We start from the raw sequence: 19055 nt of genomic DNA on the forward strand, positions 1-19055 counted from the left end.
ACCCAGGCGTCCGGGTGGACTCAGGGGGGCACAGGCACCCCCTCAACCTTGGGACCCCCCCTTTGAACTGGGACCCTCCCGCTTCAACTGGGGACTCCCTCCAAATTTAGGACTTCCCCCCCCCCCAAGATGGATCTCAATGCTGCTGGTCCCTGCCATGGACCCAGGCGTCCGGGGTGGATTTGGGGGGCATCCCCCGCCCCCCCCCCAACCTTGGGGAACCCCCCCCCCCACCCCAAGACCGGTCCCAATGCTGCTGGTCCCAGTGCCAGGGGGGTCTTGGTGACACTGGGGGGGTCGTGGTGACACTGGGGGGTCCCGGTGACACCACCAGGTTTCCTATGTTTATTGGGGGGGGGTCGGGGTACAGCCCAGGGCAGGAATAACTTAAAAATGTGCCGGGGGGGGGTGGGGGGGCGGGGACGGGGGGGGGGGTGACACCGGGGGGGTGACACCGAGGGGGTGACACCGAGGGGGGCCCGTCCCAGGGCTTGGGGACAGTTCCCATGGGGGGGCTGGAGGTGACACTGAGCCCCGAATCTTGGAGCTGGGGGACCCCAATGATGTCCCCAAGGTCCCCAGGCTGGGGGACACTGAGGTCCCAGAGCCAATGTCCCCAAGCTTGGGGACACCCATGTCCCCAAGGTCCTAGAGCCGGGGGGGCCCGAGCTCATGTCCCCAAGGTCCCCAAGGCTGGTGGTCCCTCAAGTCCCAGAGCTGATGTCCCCAAGGCTGGTTGGTCCCCAAGGTCTTGGCAGCGATGTCCCCAAGGTCCTGGTATCGATGTCCCCAAGGTCTTGGCACCAATGTCCCCAAGGTCCTGGTATCGATGTCCCCAAGGTCTTGGCATCGATGTCCCCAAGGTCCTGGAGATGAGGGTCCCCAAGGTCTTGGCACCGATGTCCCCAAGGTCCTGGAGATGAGGGTCCCCAAGGTCCTGGAGCTGATGTCCCCAAGGTCTTGGCACCGATGTCCCCAAGGTCGTGGGGCTGGTGACACGTGGGGGGGACCCCAAAGGTGCCGATGTCCCCAAGGGGACGCCAGGGTCAAGGTCACCGTGGGGGGGACCCGGTGTCGGATCCAGTGCGTCCTGGGGGGGTCCTGGTGTGTCCTGGGGGGGTCCCAGCTCTGGTGCCCCCCCGGGGGGGTCCTGGTGCTTCCAGGGGGGTCCCAGCGCTGGATCTGGTGCGTCCTGGGGGTTCCCATCGCCAGGCGGGATCCCCCATTTCCGGGGAGGTTCCCCATTCCAGGGGGGATTCCCCATCTCCAAGGGGGTCTCCCCATTTCTGGAGGGGTTCCCCATTTCCAAGGTGGTTCCCCATCTCCAGGGGGGGTTCCCCATGTTGGGGGGGGTTCCCTAGAGCTGGATGCACCCCAGAACGAGGTGGGGGGGGGGGTCCCATCCCCCAGGGGGGTTTCCCCATCTCCAGAGGGGGGATTCCCCATTTTTGGGGGATCCCCATCTCCAGGGGGGATTCCCCATCTCCGGGGGGGGGTTCCCCATTTCCGGGGGGGGGGGTTCCCCATTCCCAGGGGGATTCCCCATCTCCGGGGGGGGTTCCCCATTTCCGGGGGGGGTTCCCCATTTCCGTGGGGGGGGGGGGTTCCCCATTCCCAGGGGGATTCCCCATCTCCGGGGGGGGTTCCCCATTTCCAGGGGGGGTTCCCCATTTCCGGGGGGGGGGGGTTCCCCATTCCCAGGGGGATTCCCCATCTCCAGGGGGGATTCCCCATCTCCGGGGGGGGTTCCCCATTTCCGGGGGAGGGTTTCCCTAGAGCTGCACGCGCCCCGCCACTCGCGCTGCCGCGTCCCCAAAGTTCATCACCGCGTCCCCAAAGTTCGTCACCGCGTCCCCCAAAACCGGTGGCCCCCCCCGTCAGCCCCCCCCCCACCCCGCCCCCCCCCTGGCGACCCCCCCCCCCAGGCGCTGGAGCCGGCAGACGCGGGGCTGGAAGCGGCAGAACTGGGGGTCCCCCCCCGGCGCGGGGCGGGGGGGTGCGGGGCACGGGGGGGGGCCGGGGGCCGGGGGGGGGGGTCCGGCGGGGGCCCCCCCGGCCGGGGGTCTCGTCACCGTCACCGTTGTCACCGTCACTGGCGTTGTCACCGTCACACGCCCGGCGCCTCGGAGCAGCCGGGGGGCGGCTTGCGCTTGATCCCCAGGTAGATGGCGACTGTGGGGGGGGTGGGGGGGGGTAATGGGGGTTATAGGGGGGTATGGGGTGGTATAGGGGCCATAGGGGGGTCTACAGGGAGTATGGGAGCTATAGGGGGTATGGGGGCTATAGGGGGGATATACGGGGAGTATGGGGGCTATAGGGGGGGTATACAAGGAGTATGGGGGGCTATAGGGGGGGTATGTTGGCTATAAGGGGTTATACAGAGAGTATGGGGGCTGTAGGGGGGTATACGGGGAGTATGGGGGCTATGGGGGGGGGGGGGGGTCTACAGGGAGTATGGGGGCCATAGCGGGGTATACAGGGAGTATGGGGGCTATAGGGGGGGTATGGAGGCTATAGGGGGCTATGGGGGGTTATGGGGGCCATAGGGGGGGATACAGGAAGTATGGGGGCTATAGGAGGTATGGGGGCTATAGGGGGGTATGGGGGGGTTATGGGAGGGGGATACAGGGAGTATGGGGGCTATAGGGGGTATGGGGGCGGTATGGAGGCCATAGGGGAGTATAGGGGCCATAGGGGGGTATACAAGGAGTATGGAGGCTATAGGGGGCGTACGTGGGCTATAAGGGCTATACGAGGAGTATGGGGGCTATGGGGGGGTATACGGGGAATATGGGGGGGGTATGTGGGCTATAGGGGGGTATGGGGGCCATAGGTGGGTATACAGGGAGTATGGGGGCTATAGGGCAGTGGGGGGGGGGATTTGGGGGGCAGGACCCACCTTGCGATCGCAGGTCCCCCGATTCTCTCAGGTTCGTCTGTGACCCTGGGGGGGGCACAAAACAATGGGGGGGGGCACAACACAATGGGGGGGGCACAACACAATGGGGGGGGGGCACGACACAATGGGGGGGGCACATGACACAATGGGGGGGGCACGACACAATGGGGGTGTGGGGGGACACGCAACTGAGCACCAGGACCCCCTCCACCTCCCCCCAAATTTGGGGGACACCCCCCAAAACCCCCCCAGCGACAGTAAAGACCAAGAGCAGAGAGAGAGAAGGGACAGGAGCAAAGGCACAGGCACTGGGGGGCACTGGGGGCACTGGGGGCACTGGGGGCACTGGGGGCACTGGGGGCACTGGGGGCACTGGGGGCACTGGGATGGTCACTGATGGCACTGGGATGGTCACTGGTGGCACTGGGATGGTCACTGGTGATACTGGGGGGCACTGGTGGCACTGGGACGGTCACTGGGGGCACTGGGACGGTCACTGGGATGGTCACTGGTGACACTGGGATGGTCACTAGTGGCACCGGGGGCACTGGGATGGGCACTGGGGACACTGGGATGGTCACTGGGACGGTCACTGGTGACACTGGTGGCACTGGGATGGTCACTGGTGGCACTGAGATGGTCACTGGGGTCACTGGCGGCACTGGGACAGTCACTGGGATGGTCACTGGTGACACTGGTGTCACTGGTGACACTGGTGGCACTGGGATGGTCAGTGGGATGGTACTGGGGACACTGGGATGGTCAGTGGTGGCACTGGTGACACTGGGGGCACTTACGGATCTTGGCTCCGGGGGGCGCGGGGGCGCCCGAGACGCAGCGGTTGGAGCTCTGGCGCTTGGACGGGTCAAGAGTGACCCTGGAACAACAGCCCCACCGCAGCACCGGCAGGAGGAGGAGGAGGAAGGAGAGGAAGAGCGGAGAGAGTAAGAGAAAGGTGCTGAGGAAGATGAACAGAAGGTGAGGAAGTGGAGGATGAAGATGAGGATGAGGGTGATAATGAGGAGGAAGAAAATGAGGAGGAAGAAGATGAGGATGAGGAAGATGAGGAAGATGAGGATGAGGAGGAAGATGAGGATGAGGAGGAAGGTGATGAGGAGGAAATGGTGATGATGAGAAGGAGAATGAGGAGGATGAGGAGGAGAAGGAAGAAGATGAGGGTAGTGAGGATGATGAGGACAATGAGGAGGAAGAAGATGAGGAAGATGAGGAGGAGGGAAGATGAGGAAGAGGAAGATGATGAGGAGGAGGAAGATGAGGAGGAGGAGGAAGATGAGGAGGAGGAAGATGAGGAGGAGGAAGATGAGGAGGAGGAAGATGAGGAGGAGGAAGATGAGGAGGAGGAAGATGAGGAGGAGGAAGATGAGGGTAGTGAGGATGATGAGGACAATGAGAAGGAGGAGGAGGAGAAGGATGAGGAGGATGAGGATGAAGATGAGGATGATGATAATGAGGAGGAGGAGGATGAGGATGATGAGCATGAAGATGAGGATGATGAGGAAGAAGATGAGGAGAAGGAAGACAAGGATGAGGAGGAGGAAGATGATGATAAGGAGGAGGAGGATGATGAGTATGAAGATGAGGATGATAAGGAGGAGGATGATGATGAGGATGAAGCTGAGGGTGAGGAAGGCTCACCTGCGGCTGAGCTTGCTGGTCAGTTTGCTGAAGAGGTTGGAGGGTGGCGCGGGCGCGGCTGTGGGGGAGGGGCGGCGGCCTCGGGGGGGCAGCGCCGGGGGAGGGGACGCGGGGGGGACCCCCGGGGGGGCCGCTGCCCCTGTCCCCCCCGCCCCGGCGCTCCCGCACCTGCCCCCCGTGGAACGTGCTGCGGGCGCCCGAGCCGCGAGCCAGCCGGGGGGACGGGGGGGCGCCCCGCAGCGCCGAGCTGGGACACGGACACGCGTCAGGGGACATGGGGGTCATGGGGGACATGGGGGGACATGGGGGATATGGGGGGGATACGGGGGGGACATGGCGGGGACATGGGGACCCCAACCCAGACTGCACTGGGACATGGGACATGGGGGATATGGGGACATGGGAGAACATGGGGACAGGGGATGTGGGGGGATGTGGGGGACGTGGGGGATATAGGGACATGGGGGGACATGGGGGGACATGGGGGATATAGGGGGATATGGGGGACATGGGGGACATGGGGGACATGGGGACAGGGGGGGGACATGGGGGGATATGGGGACATGGGGGGATATGGGGAGACATGGGGGATATGGGGGATATGGGGGATATGGGGGATATGGGGGATATGGGGGATATGGGGGATATGGTGGGACCCCAACCCAGGACTGAGCTGGGGACATGGGACACACAGGTCAGGGGACATGGGGGGGACATGGGGGGACATGGGGGGGACATGGGGGACATGGGGGGGACATGGGGGGGACATGGGGGGACATGGGGGGACATGGCGGGACATGGGGGGACATGGGGGGACATGGGGGGACATGCAGACATGGGGGACACGGGGGGACGTGGGGGGACATGGGGATATGGGGGACACGGGGGGACGTGGGGGGACATGGGGATATGGGGGACACGGGGGGGACACGGGGGGGACGGTTTTGGGGTGGGTACCTGTTCTCCTTGCCGTTGTGCAGCAGGGGGGGGCCGCTCGGGGCGCTCGGCCGCACACGTACGTGTTCCTGCGGCCCATGGCGCTGGGGGGGGGGGTTGGGCTGGGGGGGCACACACACACAGATCAGCCCCTGACCCCCTCCAGGGTGCCCCCTCCACCCCAGGGTGCCCCCCCACCCCAGTGTCCCCCCCCCAATCCCCAATGTGCCCCCCCCCCACCCCAGGGTCCCCCCCAAAATCCCCCCAACCCCAGGGTGCCCCCCCCATTCCATAGCCCCCCCCCACCCCCCAATCCCTATGTGCCCCCCCTCTCCCACCCACCAGGGTGCCCCCCCCACCCTAAGGTGGCCCCTCCCACCCCAGGGCCCCAACCCCACCCCCAAGGTGCCCCCCCAACCCATCAATCCCAATGTGCCCTCCCCACCCAGAGAGCCCCCCTCTCACCCCAAGGTCCCCCCCTCCCACAGGGTGCCCCTCCACCCCATGGCCCCCTCCTCAGGGTGCCCCCCCACCCCCACGGCCCCCCCCACCCAGGGCCCCCCCACCCCAGAGTACCCCCTCCATCCCATGGCCCCCCCCCAACCCTAGGGTGCCCCCCCACCCCATGCCCCCCACCCACGCCCCGCCCCCCCCCCAGGCGCCCCCCCCCACCGTGCTGCCCCCGTCCTTTGTGGCGGTCGGGGATCTCGGCCTTGTTGGGGTTGTGGGCGCTGCTGACCATGGGGGCTGGAGGGGGGGGGCGCCCCCCCCGGCCCCCCCCCCCCCGAGGCTGCAGCTGCCCCTTGCGGGGGGGGGGGCAGCCGCTCGTCCTTCAGCTCCGCGTCCCCCCCCCCCGCTCGTGGGGCTGCGCTTGGGGGGGGCGGGGAGGGGAGAGGGGCCGCCTGGGGGGGGGACATGGACACGGGGGGGGTTGGGGACAGCCCGGGGGGACACTGTGACCCCCCCCGCCAAGGGGACACCTGTGACCCCCCCCCACCAGGAGACAGCTCAGGGGACACTGCGACCCCCCCTCCAAGGGGACACTGTGACCCCCCCCAGGGGACAAGGGGACAGCTCAGGGGACACTGTGACCCCCTCCCTGGGGACAAGGGACACAGGGGCACCCCCAGGGGACACTGTGAGCCCCCTCACCCAAGGGGACAAGGGACACTGTGACCCCCCCCCAAGAGGACAAGGGATACAGGGACAGCCCAGGGGACACTGTGACCCCCCCCGCCAAGGTGACAAGGGGACAGCGCAGTGGACACTGTGACCCCCCCCCAGGTGACAAGGGACACAGGGACAGCCCAGGGGACACTGTGACCCCCACCAGGGGACAAAGGGACAGTCCAGGGGACACTGTGACATGCCTAGGGGACAAGGGACACCCCAGGGGACATGGGGGGACATGGGGCCCCCCCAGGGGACACGGGGGACATGGGGCCACCCCGGGGGACATGGGGGACATGGGGACACCCAGGGGACACGGGGCCACCCCAGGGGACATGGGGGACATGGGGCCACCCCAGGGGACACGGGTGACATGGTGCCACCCCAGGGGCCACCCAGGTGACATGGGGACACCCCAGGGGACATGGGGAACATGGGGCCACCCCGGGGCACACGGGGGACACGGGCACTCACAGAAGTCGCTGTGGCGCCGCTGGCGGTGGTAGCCGCCGGGCCCCGCGCTGGCCCTTGGTGTGCGCGGCGCCTTTGCCGTTTGTCACCTCGCCGGGCGCCCGCACCCGTGCCAGGGACAGGCTGCTGCCTGTACGCGACTCCCCGGCCTCCACCTGTCACCCGGAGTCACCCGGTGTCACCCAGAGTCACCCAGAGTCACCCAGAGTCACTCAGAGTCACCCAGAGTCACCCGCGCCAGGGACAGGCTGCTGCCTGTACGCGACTCCCCGGCCTCCACCTGTCACCCTGAGTCACCCGGTGTCACCCGGAGTCACACAGAGTCACCCAGAGTCACCTGCGCCAGGGACAGGCTGCTGCCTGTACGCAACTCCCCGGCCTCCACCTGTCACCCGGAGTCACCCGGTGTCACCCGGAGTCACCCGGAGTCACCCAGAGTCACCCAGAGTCACCCGCGCCAGGGACAGGCTGCTGCCTGTACGCAACTCCCCGGCCTCCACCTGTCACCCGGAGTCACCCGGGTGTCACCCAGAGTCACCCAGAGTCACCCAGAGTCACCTGCGCCCAGGGACAGGCTGCTGCCTGTACGCGACTCCCCGGCCTCCACCTGTCACCCGGAGTCACCCCGGTGTCACCCAGAGTCACCCAGAGTCACCTGCGCCAGGGACAGGCTGCTGCCTGTACGTGACTCCCCGGCCTCCACCTGTGTCACCCATGTCACCCAGTGTCACCTGGTATCACCTACTGTCACTCAATGTCACCCAGTGTCTCCTGGTGTCACCTGCTGTCACTCAGTGTCACCCACTGTCACCGGGACACTGCGACCTCCCCCAGGGGACAAGGGACACAAGTGTCACCCGCTGTCACCCGGTGTCACAGGGACACTGTGACCTCCTCCAGGGGACAAAGGACACAGGGACACCCAGTGTCACCCGCTGTCACCCGCTGTCACCCGGTGTCCCCGCACCTCGCTCTTCCTGCCCAGCAGGAGGTAGGTGGCCGTCACCTCGTTGTACTTCTGGGTGCTCAGCGCCTCCTTGATCTCGTCGCGGGTGTAGCCCATGCCCACCATCACCTCTGTGGGGACACCGTGGGACACTCAGGGGACGTCCCCTGGTGCCACCGTCCCCCCCGGTGGCTTTGTCACCTCACCGATGCGTTTGGTGTCCCCAAAGTCCTCCTCGGGCTCCTTGTAGGGCTTGAGCTCGTCCCCCTCGTAGCCGATGTTGATCCACTTGTCCTTCATGATTTGCTGCGGGTGACAACGGGTGACAACGGGTGACAACGGGTGACAACGGGTGACAACGCGGGTGTCACTGGGGGGGATGTGAGCCCCAGCCCTGGGGACCCCCCTGAGCCTGTGTGTGTCCCTTAGTGTCCCCTCCTGACCCCATGTCCCCAGTGTCCCCTCCGTGTCCCCTCTGACCCCATGTCCCCTGTGTCCCCCCTATCCCCAATGTCCCCCATGTCCCCCGATGTCCCCAATGTCCCCAGTGTCCCCATGTCACCTCCAGCGTGCAGCGCTTGGTCAGGTTGAGCACCAGGAGGGACAGTGCCAGCCCCATGTCCCCAGTGTCCCCCCTCTCCCTGATGTCCCCATGTCCCCTGTGTCCCCAATGTCCCCCGATGTCCCCAGTGTCCCCCAGTGTCCCCGTGTCACCTCGAGCGTGCAGCGCTTGGCCGGGTTGAGCACCAGGAAGCGGCGCAGGATGTTCTCGCAGTCGGTCGACATGTAGAAGGGCACCCGGTACTTCCCGCGCAGCACTCGCTCCCGCAGCTCCTGGGGACAACGGGTGACAACGGGTGACAACGGGTGACAACGGGTGACAACGGGTGACAAAGGGTGACAAAGGGTGACAAAGGGTGGCACCTTGAGCTTGTGGCCGTCGAAGGGTAGGGATCTGCTGACCAGGGTGTAGAGGACACCCAAGGGATGGGTGCTGTCCCCATTTGGGTGCCCATCACTGACACACACACCAAGTGGGACAGGGGGTACCAGGGTGGTACTAGGGGGTACCAGGAGGTGACAAAAGGTGACAAAGGGTGACAAGGGGTGACACGTTGAGGTTGTGGCCGTCGAAGGGCAGGGACCCGCTGACCAGGGTGTAGAGGACACCCAAGGGATGGGTGCTGTCCCCATTTGGGTGCCCATCACTGATACACACACCAGACAGCACAGGAGGCACCAGGAGTGGACAGGGGGTACCAGGGGGTGACAAAGGGTGACAAAAGCTGACAAAGGGTGACACCTTGAGGTTGTGGCTGTCGAAGGGCAGGGACCCGCTGACCAGGGTGTAGAGGACATCCAAGGGATGGGTGCTGTCCCCAGGCAGGTTTGGGGCACCCATTGGTGGTACATGGACCAGGTGGGACAGGGGGTACCAGGGGGTACTAGGGGGTACCAGGAGGTGACAAAGGGTGACAAAAGGTGACAAAGGGTGGCACCTTGAGGTTGTGGCCGTCGAAGGGCAGGGACCCGCTGACCAGGGTGTAGAGGACACCCAAGGGACGGGTGCTGTCCCCATTGGGTGCCCGTCACTGATACACACACAAGGTGCGACAGGGGGTACCAGGGGGTACTAGAGGGTACCAGGGGGTACCAAAAGGTGACAAAGGGTGACAAGGGGTGGCACCTTGAGGTTGTGGCCGTCAAAGGGCAGCGACCCGCTGACCAGGGTGTAGAGGACACCCAAGGGACGGGTGCTGTCCCCATTGGGTGCCCGTCACTGATACACACACAAGGTGGGACAGGGGGTACCAGGGGGTACTAGGGGGTACCAGGGGCTACCAAAAGGTGACAAAGGGTGACAAGGGGTGGCACCTTGAGGTTGTGGCCGTCAAAGGGCAGCGACCTGCTGACCAGGGTGTAGAGGACACCCAAGGGACGGGTGCTGTCCCCATTGGGTGCCCGTCACTGATACACACACAAGGTGGGACAGGGGGTACCAGGGGGTACCAAAAGGTGACAAAGGGTGACAAAGGGTGGCACCTTGAGGTTGTGGCCGTCAAAGGGCAGCGACTCGCTGACCAGGGTGTAGAGGACACCCAAGGGACGGGTGCTGTCCCCAGGCAGGTTTGGGGCACCCATTGCTGGTAGATGCACCAGGAGGGACAGGGGGTACCAGGGGGTACTAGGGGGTACCAGAAGGTGACAAAGGGTGACAAAGGGTGGCACCTTGAGGTTGTGGCCGTCGAAGGGCAGGGACCCGCTGACCAGGGTGTACAGTATGACCCCCAGGCTCCAGATGTCGACCTCGGGGCCGTCGTACTTCTTGCCCTGGAAGAGCTCGGGGGCGGCGTACGGGGGGGACCCGCAGAACGTGTCCAGCTTGGAGCCCGGGGAGAACTCGTTGCTGAAGCCGAAGTCGGCGATCTTGATGTTGGCCTCGGCGTCCAGGAGCAGGTTCTCGGCCTGGGGACAGGGGGGACAATGGGGACGTTGGGGACAAGGGGGACAAGGGGGATGTTGGGGACATTAGGGACAAGGGGGACAAGGGGGATGTTGGGGAGACTGGGGACACTGGTTGGCCTTGGTGTCCAGGAGCAGGTTCTCGGCCTGGGGACAATGGGGACAGTGGGGACGTTGGGGACAGTGGGATGGGGACAGCAGAATGGGCACAGGGATGGGGACCGGGGGATGGGGACACCGGGATGGAGACACCGGGATGGAGACACCGGGATGGAGACACCGGGATGGGGACATCAGGGACACCAGGACATTGGGGACACCATCCCAGGCCCCCCCCCATGGCACAGGGACACCGGAAAAGCCACAGCAAGGGACACTGTGCCACCCCATTGTCACCCCGCGGGGCGCCACCCCATTGTCACCCCATTGTCACCCCGTGGGGTGTCACCCCATTGTCACCCCGTGGGGCGTCACCCCATTGTCAACCCACGGAGCGTCACCCCACGGAGCGTCACCCCGCGGAGTGTCACCCCCTTGTCACACCGTGAAGTGTCACCCCACAGAGCGTCACCCCATTGTCACCCCGCGGAGCATCACCCCATGGAGTGTCACCCCATTGTCACCCTGCACAGTGTCACTCCATTGTCACCTTGCGGGGCGTCACCCCACGGAGCGTAACCCCACAGAGTGTCACCCCATTGTCACCCTGCGGGGTTTCACCCCATTGTCACCCCGGGGGTGTCAGCGGGTCCCACCTTGAGGTCGCGGTGCACGATGTTCTTCTGGTGACAATAGTGCACGGCCGAGACGATCTGGGGACAGCGCGGGTGTCACCAAGTGTCTCCCCCCCATGTCACCGCCCCGGGGCAGGGGGATCGATGGTGGCCACGTGCGGCTGCCACGTGCCAGCCCTCCCTGTCCCCAACTGCCACCAACGGCCCCCCCGGTGTCCCCATTGTCCCCAATGTGCCCCCACATGTCCTCCCAGTGTCCCCAATGTCCCCCCAACGTGTCCTCCCAGTGTCCCCAATGCCCCCCCTGCTGTCCCCAATGTCCCCATCTGTTGGCTCCCCAGTGTCCCCAGTGCCACCAATGTCCCCCTCATTATCCCCAACCTGCCCCCCCTGCTGCCCCAGTGTCCCCCCCAAAATGTCTCCCACATTGTCCCCAGTGTCCCCACCTGCCAGAACTTGGCCCCCCAGTGTCCCCAAAGCCCCCAATGTCCCCAGTGTCCCCAAAGCCCCCAATGTCCCCATAGCCCCCAATGTCCCCAGTGTCCCCAAAGCCCCCAGTGTCCCCAGTGTCCCCCACAATGTCCCCAGTGTCCCCACCTGCCAGAACTTGGCCCCCCAGTGTCCCCAAAGCCCCCAATGTCCCCATAACCCCCAACGTCCCCAGTGTCCCCCCAATGTCCCCAGTGCCCCCAATTGCCATAACTTGGCCCCCCAGTGTCCCCAAAGCCCCCAGTGTCCCCATAGCCCCCAATGTCCCCATAGCTCCCAATGTCCCCATAGCCCACAATGTCCCCAGTGTCCCCATAGCCCCCAGTGTCCCCAGTGTCCCCACCTGCCGGAACTTGGCCCGCGCCTCCTTCTCCTTCATCCTCCCGTGGGACACCAGGTAGTCGAACACCTCACCTGGGGGGCAACGACACCCATGGGTGGGGGTCAGGGTGCTGGGGGGGGCAGCACCCATGGGTGGGGGTCAGGGTGCCCTGGGGGCTCAGCACCCATGGGTGGGGGTCAGGGTGCCATGTGGGGGGTCAGCACCCATGGGTGGGGGCCAGGGTGCCACGTGGGGGGTCAGCACCCATGTGGGGGGGGTCAGGGTGCCACGTGGGGGGTCAGCACCCATGTGGGGGGGTCAGCACCCATGTGGGGGGGGTCAGGGTGCCATGTGGGGGGTCAGCACCCATGGGTGGGGGTGTGAGCACCCATGGGAGGGGTTCAGGGTGCCCGGGGGGGGATGAGCACCCATGGGTGGGGGTCAGGGTGCCCGGGGGCGGATGAGCACCCATGGGAGGGGGTCAGCACCCATGGGTGGGGGCTCACCGGCGCTGGCGTACTCCATCACCAGATACAGCGTCTTCTCCGTCTCGATGACCTCAAACAACTTCACTGCGGGGGGGCCAAGAGGGGGGGGTCAGCACCCATGGGTGCCCCCCACCCCACCCATGGGTGCCCCCCCACTCACCGATGTTGGGGTGATTCAGCCCCTTCATGATTCGAACCTCGCGGAACAGCTGGGGGGGGACACAAGGGGTTAGTGGGGGGGTTGGGACCCCCCTCCAACACCCAATGGGTGCCCCCCCCACCCAAGGGTGCCCCCCCCACCCATGGGTGCCCCCACCTTCTGCAGGCTGGTGGGGTTCAGCTGCGTCTTGTCGATGATTTTTATGGCCACCTATGGGGGGGACAGACGGTGACACCCCCACAGCGTCACCTTCTCCTCCCATCACTCCCAGTTGCCCCCGGGACCCCCATTTCCCCACCCAGTTCCCCCCCACGACCCCCCAGTCCCTCCCAGTTCCCCCCCAAGAGCCCCCAGTTACTCCTGGGACCCCCATTTCTCCCCCCAGTTCCCCCCCTAGTCCCTCCCAGTTCCCCCTGAGACCCCCATTTCTCTTCCCATTTCCCCCTCAGTCCCTCCCATTTCCTCCTGGGACCCCCATTTCCCCCCCCATTTCCCCCCCAGCCCCCCATATCTCCCCCCATTTCCCTCCCAGGACCCTCCAGTCCCTCCCAGTTCCCCCCCAGTTCCCTCCCAGTCCCTCCCAGTTCCCCGCCATGATCCCCCAGTTCCTCCTGGGACCCCCATTTCCCCCCCATTTCTCCCCCCAGTTCCCCTCAGACCCCCATTTCCCCCCGCATTTCCCTCCCAGTTCCCCCTGGGACCCCCATTTCTTCCCCCATTTCCCTCCCAGTCCCCTCCCATCACTCCCAGTTCCCCCTGGGACCCCCATTTCCCCCCCGCCCCGCCCGGGACTCCCATTTCTCCTCCCATTTCCCTCCCAAGACCCCCCAGTCCCTCCCAGTTCCCCCTGGGACCCCCATTTCTCCTCCCATTTCCCTCCCAGGACCCCCCAGTCTCTCCCAGTTCCCCCTGGGACCCCCATTTCCCCCCCCCAGTTCCCTCCCAGGACCCCCCAGTCCCTCCCAGTTCCCCCTGGGACCCCCATTTCTCCCCCCAGCTCCCTCCCAGTTCCCCCTGGGACCCCTATTTCCCCCCCGGACCCCCATTTCTCCCTCCATTTCCCCCCCGGGACCCCCATTTCCCCCCCATTTCCCCCCATTCCCCCCGGGTCCCACCTCCCTGCCGGTGAGGACGTGGCGGGCCAGCTTGACCTTGGCGAAGTTGCCCTTGCCGATGGTTCTGAGCAGCCGGTAGTTGCCCACGTGCGGCTGCTCCTCGGGGCACGAGGCCACCGAGTTGCGGCAGCGCGCGCCCAGCGGGCGGCCCCCCCACCCGGGGGGCTTGTCCGAGCGGCTCCCGCACACCTGGGGACAGGGGACATGTGGTGACATGTGGGGACATACATGGTGAGACATGGGGACACATGGGACATACATGGGGACATACACGGTGAGACATGGGGACACATGGGGACATACATGGTGAGACATGGGGACACGCATGGTGAGACATGGGGACACATGGGGACATACATGGTGAGACATGGGGACATACATGGGGACAGCCCAGCGGGCGGCCCCCCCAACCCGGGGGGCTTGTCCGAGCGGCTCCCGCCCACCTGGGGACATGGGGACATGTGGTGACATGTGGGGACGTACATGGCGAGACATGGGGACACATGGGGACATACAGGGTGAGACATGGGGACACACATGGTGAGACATGGGGACACACATAGGGACACATAGGGACATACATGGGGACATACATGGTAAGACATGGAGACACACACGGTGAGATATGGGGACATACATGGCGACACATAAAGACATACATGGTGAGACATAGGGACACACATGGGGACACATGGGGACATACATGTGGTGACACATGGGGAGACACATGGGGAGACACGGGGGGAGACACATGGGGACACACATGGGGACACACATGGGGACACACATGGGGACACACATGGGGACACACACACGGGGACACACACACGGGGACACACACACGGGGAGACATAGGGAAACATAAGGACATACATGGGGACACACACGGGGTGACACATAGACATACGTGGGGACACACACGGGGACACACATGGGGACACAGGCACAGCCCAGCAAGCGGCTGGACCAGCCAGAGCAGCTGCCGCCCAGCTGGGGACACAGGGACATGGTGACACCCCAGGGACAGCGGTGACACCTGGGGACAGCGGTGACACCCCAGGGACAGCGGTGACACCCCAGGGACAGCGGTGACACTCGGGGACACGGGCGTGACAGTGGTGACACCCGGGAACATGGGGACAGCCCATCATGGGGTGACAGCGGTGACACTCGGGGACACGGGGGTGACAGTGGTGACACCTGGGGACATGGGGACAGCCCAGACCCCACAGCCCCTCATGGGGGAACCAGTGTGGCTGAGACCCCTCCCCAGGACACACGGCCCCCCCAGGTCCCCCGGTAGCATCTGCCCCCGCCCAGTACAAACCGGTCCCACCCAGTGTCCCCCGGTACTAACCCGGGACTAACCCAATACTAACCCGGGACTAACCCAGTACTAACCCGGGACTAACAGGACCTCCCTGGTACTAACCCGGGACTAACTCAGTACTAACCTGGTACCAACACAACCCCCCCAATACTAACCCAGGACTAATGAGAGCCTCCACCCTGGTACTAACGGGACCCACCCCAGTACAACCCGGTACTAACGTGACCCACCCAGTACTAACCCGGGACTAACGGGACCCCCCCAGTACAACCCGGTACTAACGAGACCCCCCCAGTACTAACCCGGTACTAACGCGACCCCTCCCAGTACAACCTGGTACTAACGAGACCCCCCCAGCACTAACCCGGTACTAATGGGACCCCCCCCGTATTAACCCGGGACTAACGGGACCCCCCCAGTACTAACCCGGTACTAACAGGACCCCCCAGTACTAACCCGGTACTAACGCGACCCCCCCCAGTACTAACCCGGTACTAACGAGACCCCCCCAGTACTAACCCGGTACTAACGCGACCCCCCCAGTACTAACCCGGTACTAACGAGACCCCCCCCAGTACAACCCGGTACTAACGGGACCCCCCCAGTACTAACCCGGTACTAACAGGACCCCCCAGTACTAACCCGGTACTAACGCGACCCCCCCCCAGTACAACCCGGTACTAACGAGACCCCCCCAGTACTAACCCGGTACTAACGAGACCCCCCCAGTACTAACCCGGTACTAACGAGACCCCCCCAGTACTAACCCGGTACTAACGAGACCCCCCCCAGTACTAACCCGGTACTAACGAGACCCCCCAGTACAACCCGGTACTAACGGGACACCCCGTACTAACCCGGTACTAACGCCACCCCCCCGGTACTAACCCGCTAGAAACCGGTACGAACGCGACCCCCCCCCCGTACCAACCCCCCCCCCCGGCACCCCCCGCTCACCGCGTCCGCGTTCCGCTCGTTCCCCGCCGCCAGGGCGGAGCGCGAAGACATCGCGGCCGGCGGGCGCGGGGGGGCCCGGGGGGGCGCGGGGGGGCCCGGGGCGGGCGGGGGGGCCCGGCCGGGCCGCTACCGGGAGCCCATGGCCGGGCCGGGGCGCTCGGAGGCCGAACCGGGAGCGGGACCGGGACGGGCGGCCATGGGCCGGGCCGGGCCCACACCGGAACCGGAAGCGGGCGTGGCCACGCCCCTTTAAAGGCGCGGCGCACCCGGGAATTGCGGGGGGGGGGGGGAGTCGGGATTGATTTGGGGTTGATTTAGGGGGATTACGGGTTGATTTTGGGGGGAATGGGGAGTTTGGGGGGTCAAGGGGAGGTGGGAGGATCTGCGGGTGTGACCACCGTGGGGGGGACACGCGTGGGGCACAAAAGGGCACCGCCCCCCCCGCCCCGTCCCCGCTTGGTTTAAACAGGGCGTGGTTGGTCCCGGCCCCGAACGCCGCGCTGGCCAATGAGGAGGCTCCGGGCGCGGCCGCCGCTCGTTGCTATTGGCCGCGCCCTGGCATGGAGACAGCACGGCCCGCCCCCTCCGCGAGGGCGGGGCCCCGCGCCGGGGCTGCTCTGCGATTGGCTGCTTGTGCTGGCCAATCGGCTGCGGGCGGGTGTTAACCCCCGAGTCACCGGGGGCCCGTTCCTGTGACATTTGGGGTCTCCTGTGTCCCCAATGCGGTCCCCGTGTCACCAGGGTCCTGTCCCCATGTAATTTGGGGTCCCCTGTCTCCCCAGTTGTGTCCCTTGTGTCCCCAGGGTCCCGTCCCTGTGACATTTGGGGTCCTGTCCCCATGTAACTTGGGGTCCCCGGTGTCCCCAGTGGGGTCCCCGGTGTCCCCAGGGTCCCATCCCTGTGACATTTGGGGTCCCTTGTGCCATTTGGGGTCCCTTGTTCCCTCTGTCCCCGCACCCCCCGTGTCCCCACACCCCCCGTGTCCCTACACCCGCCGTGTCCCATGTCCCCCGTGTCTCCCCGTGTCCCGTGTCCCCCTGTGTCCTCCCGTGTCCCTCTGTGTCCCCCCATGTCCCCCCGTGTCCCATGTCCCCCGTGTCCCCCCGTGTCCCTCCCCCGTGTCCCCCCTGTGTCCCCCCGTGTCCCATGTCCCCCGTGTCCCCACACCCCCCGTGTCCCTACACTCGCCGTGTCCCATGTCCCCCGTGTCCCCCCGTGTCCCATGTCCCCCATGTCGCCCTGTGTCCCCGCACCCCCCGCGTCCCCCGTGTCCCATGTCCCCCGTATCCCCCCGTGTCCCCACACCCCTCGAGTTCCCCCGTGTCCCATATCCCCCGTGTCCCCACACCCCCCGCGTCCCCCTTGACCTCCCGTGTCCCATGTCCCCCCGTGTCCCCCCGTGTCCCCGCACCCCCCGCGTCCCCCTTGACCCCCCGTGTCCCCCCGCGTCCCCCCATGTCCCCCGTGTCCCATGTCCCCCGTGTACCCCCGTGTCCCCCCCGCGTCCCCCGTGTCCCCCCCGTGTCCCCCGATGTCCCATGTCCCCCGTGTCCCCCGTGTCCGCCGCGTCCCATCATGTCCCATGTCCCCCCGTGTCCCCCCCGCGTCCCCCGTGTCCCCCCGTGTCCCATGTCCCCCGTGTCCCCACACCCCCCGCGTCCCCCTTGACCCCCCGTGTCCCATGTCCCCCCGTGTCTCCCCGTGTCCCCACCCCCCCGCGTCCCCCGTGTCCCCCCGTGTCCCATGTCCCCCGTGTCCCCACACCCCCCGCGTTCCCCCGTGTCCCATGTCCCCCGTGTCCCCCCGTGTCCCCACACCCCCCGCGTTCCCTCGTGTCCCATGTCCCCCGTGTCCCCCCGTGTCCCCACACCCCCCGAGTTCCCCCGTGTCCCATGTCCCCTGTGTCCCCACACCCCCCGCGTCCCCCTTGACCCCCCGTGTCCCATGTCCCCCCGTGTCCCCCCGTGTCCCCGCACCCCCCACGTTCCCCGTGTCCCCACCGCGTCCCCCGTGTCCCATGTCCCCCGTGTCCCCACCCCCCGCGTTCCCCATGTCCCCGCCGCGTCCCCCTTCACCCCCCGTGTCCCATGTCCCCCGTGTCCCCCCGTGTCCCCCCGTGTCCCATGTCCCCCGCGTCCCCCGCGTCCCCCCCGGCCGGTGACCCAGCGGAACCGGGAGGTGGCACCGCGCTGACCCCGGCCCCGCCGGGGGAGGCGACACCGGGGAGGCGCTTCCTCAGGAAACCCCCCCACGGCCACCGCACCCGCTGCCACTGTCACCGCTGGCCCCACTGTCACCGTCACCACCGCCACCACCGCACCCGCTGTCACTGTCACCGCTGGCCCCACTGCCACCGCTGCCACCGCCACCGCTGGCCCCGCTGGCCCCGCTGGCCCCACTGTCCCCACTGTCCCCACTGTCACCGCCACCGCTGTCCCCACGGCCACCGCTGTCACCGCTGTCACCGCTGTCACCGCTGTCACCGCAGCTGCCGCCACGCGCCCGGCGTCACCACCCAGGGGTACGTGTGGGGTGCGGGGTCCTTTGGGTGCCACCTGGGTCCCCTCTATCCCTTTGGGTGTCACCGGGGTCCCTTTGGTGCCACCGGGGTCCCCTCTATCCCTTTGGGTGTCACCGGGGTCCCTTTGGTGCCACCGGGGTCCCCTCTATTCCTTTGGGTGTCACCGGGGTCCCTTTGGGTGCCACCCGGGGTCCTTTGGGTGCCACCTGGGTCCCCTCTATCCCTTTGGGTGCCACCGGGGTCCCTTTGGGTGCCACCCGGGTCCCCTCTATCCCTTTGGTGCCACCTGAGTCCCTTGGGTGCCACCCGGGTCCCTTTAGTGCCACCCGGGGTCCTTTGGGTGCCACCAGGGTCCCTTTGGGTGCCACCTGGGTCCCCTCTATCCCTTTGGGTGCCAC

General features: G+C 66.4%; 2 protein-coding genes across 2 annotated transcripts in view; both read right to left on the reverse strand.

Moving 5' to 3' along the window:
- Positions 1-1981: 1981 nt before the first annotated feature.
- On the reverse strand, positions 1982-16344 carry MARK4 (microtubule affinity regulating kinase 4). The gene is given in 21 exon segments (XM_080361632.1): positions 1982-2172; positions 2900-2944; positions 3697-3776; positions 4556-4671; positions 4673-4802; positions 5513-5613; positions 6271-6342; positions 6344-6393; positions 7136-7166; positions 7168-7287; positions 8100-8209; positions 8285-8384; positions 8793-8912; positions 10308-10544; positions 11297-11353; positions 12108-12178; positions 12593-12658; positions 12735-12783; positions 12891-12944; positions 13850-14038; positions 16137-16344. Coding segments are annotated over 21 exon segments (1914 nt in total). The 5' UTR covers positions 16188-16344; the 3' UTR covers positions 1982-2107.
- Positions 16263-19055, reverse strand: part of LOC308051272 (signal-induced proliferation-associated 1-like protein 3) — a gene marked incomplete at its 3' end in the record, with an annotated part of 7818 nt that continues 5025 nt past the window's right edge. The window contains exons 6-7 of the mRNA XM_080361633.1: positions 16642-16784; positions 16263-16383 (exon numbers count right to left, since the gene is read on the reverse strand). Of these exons, the coding sequence (XP_080217759.1) occupies positions 16263-16383; positions 16642-16784 (264 nt within the window). The remainder of the gene's footprint in view (positions 16384-16641; positions 16785-19055) is intronic.

The sequence above is a fragment of the Nesoenas mayeri genome, assembly GCF_963082525.1.
Source record: "Nesoenas mayeri genome assembly, chromosome: 35".
NCBI classification, from domain to species: Eukaryota; Metazoa; Chordata; class Aves; order Columbiformes; family Columbidae; genus Nesoenas; species Nesoenas mayeri.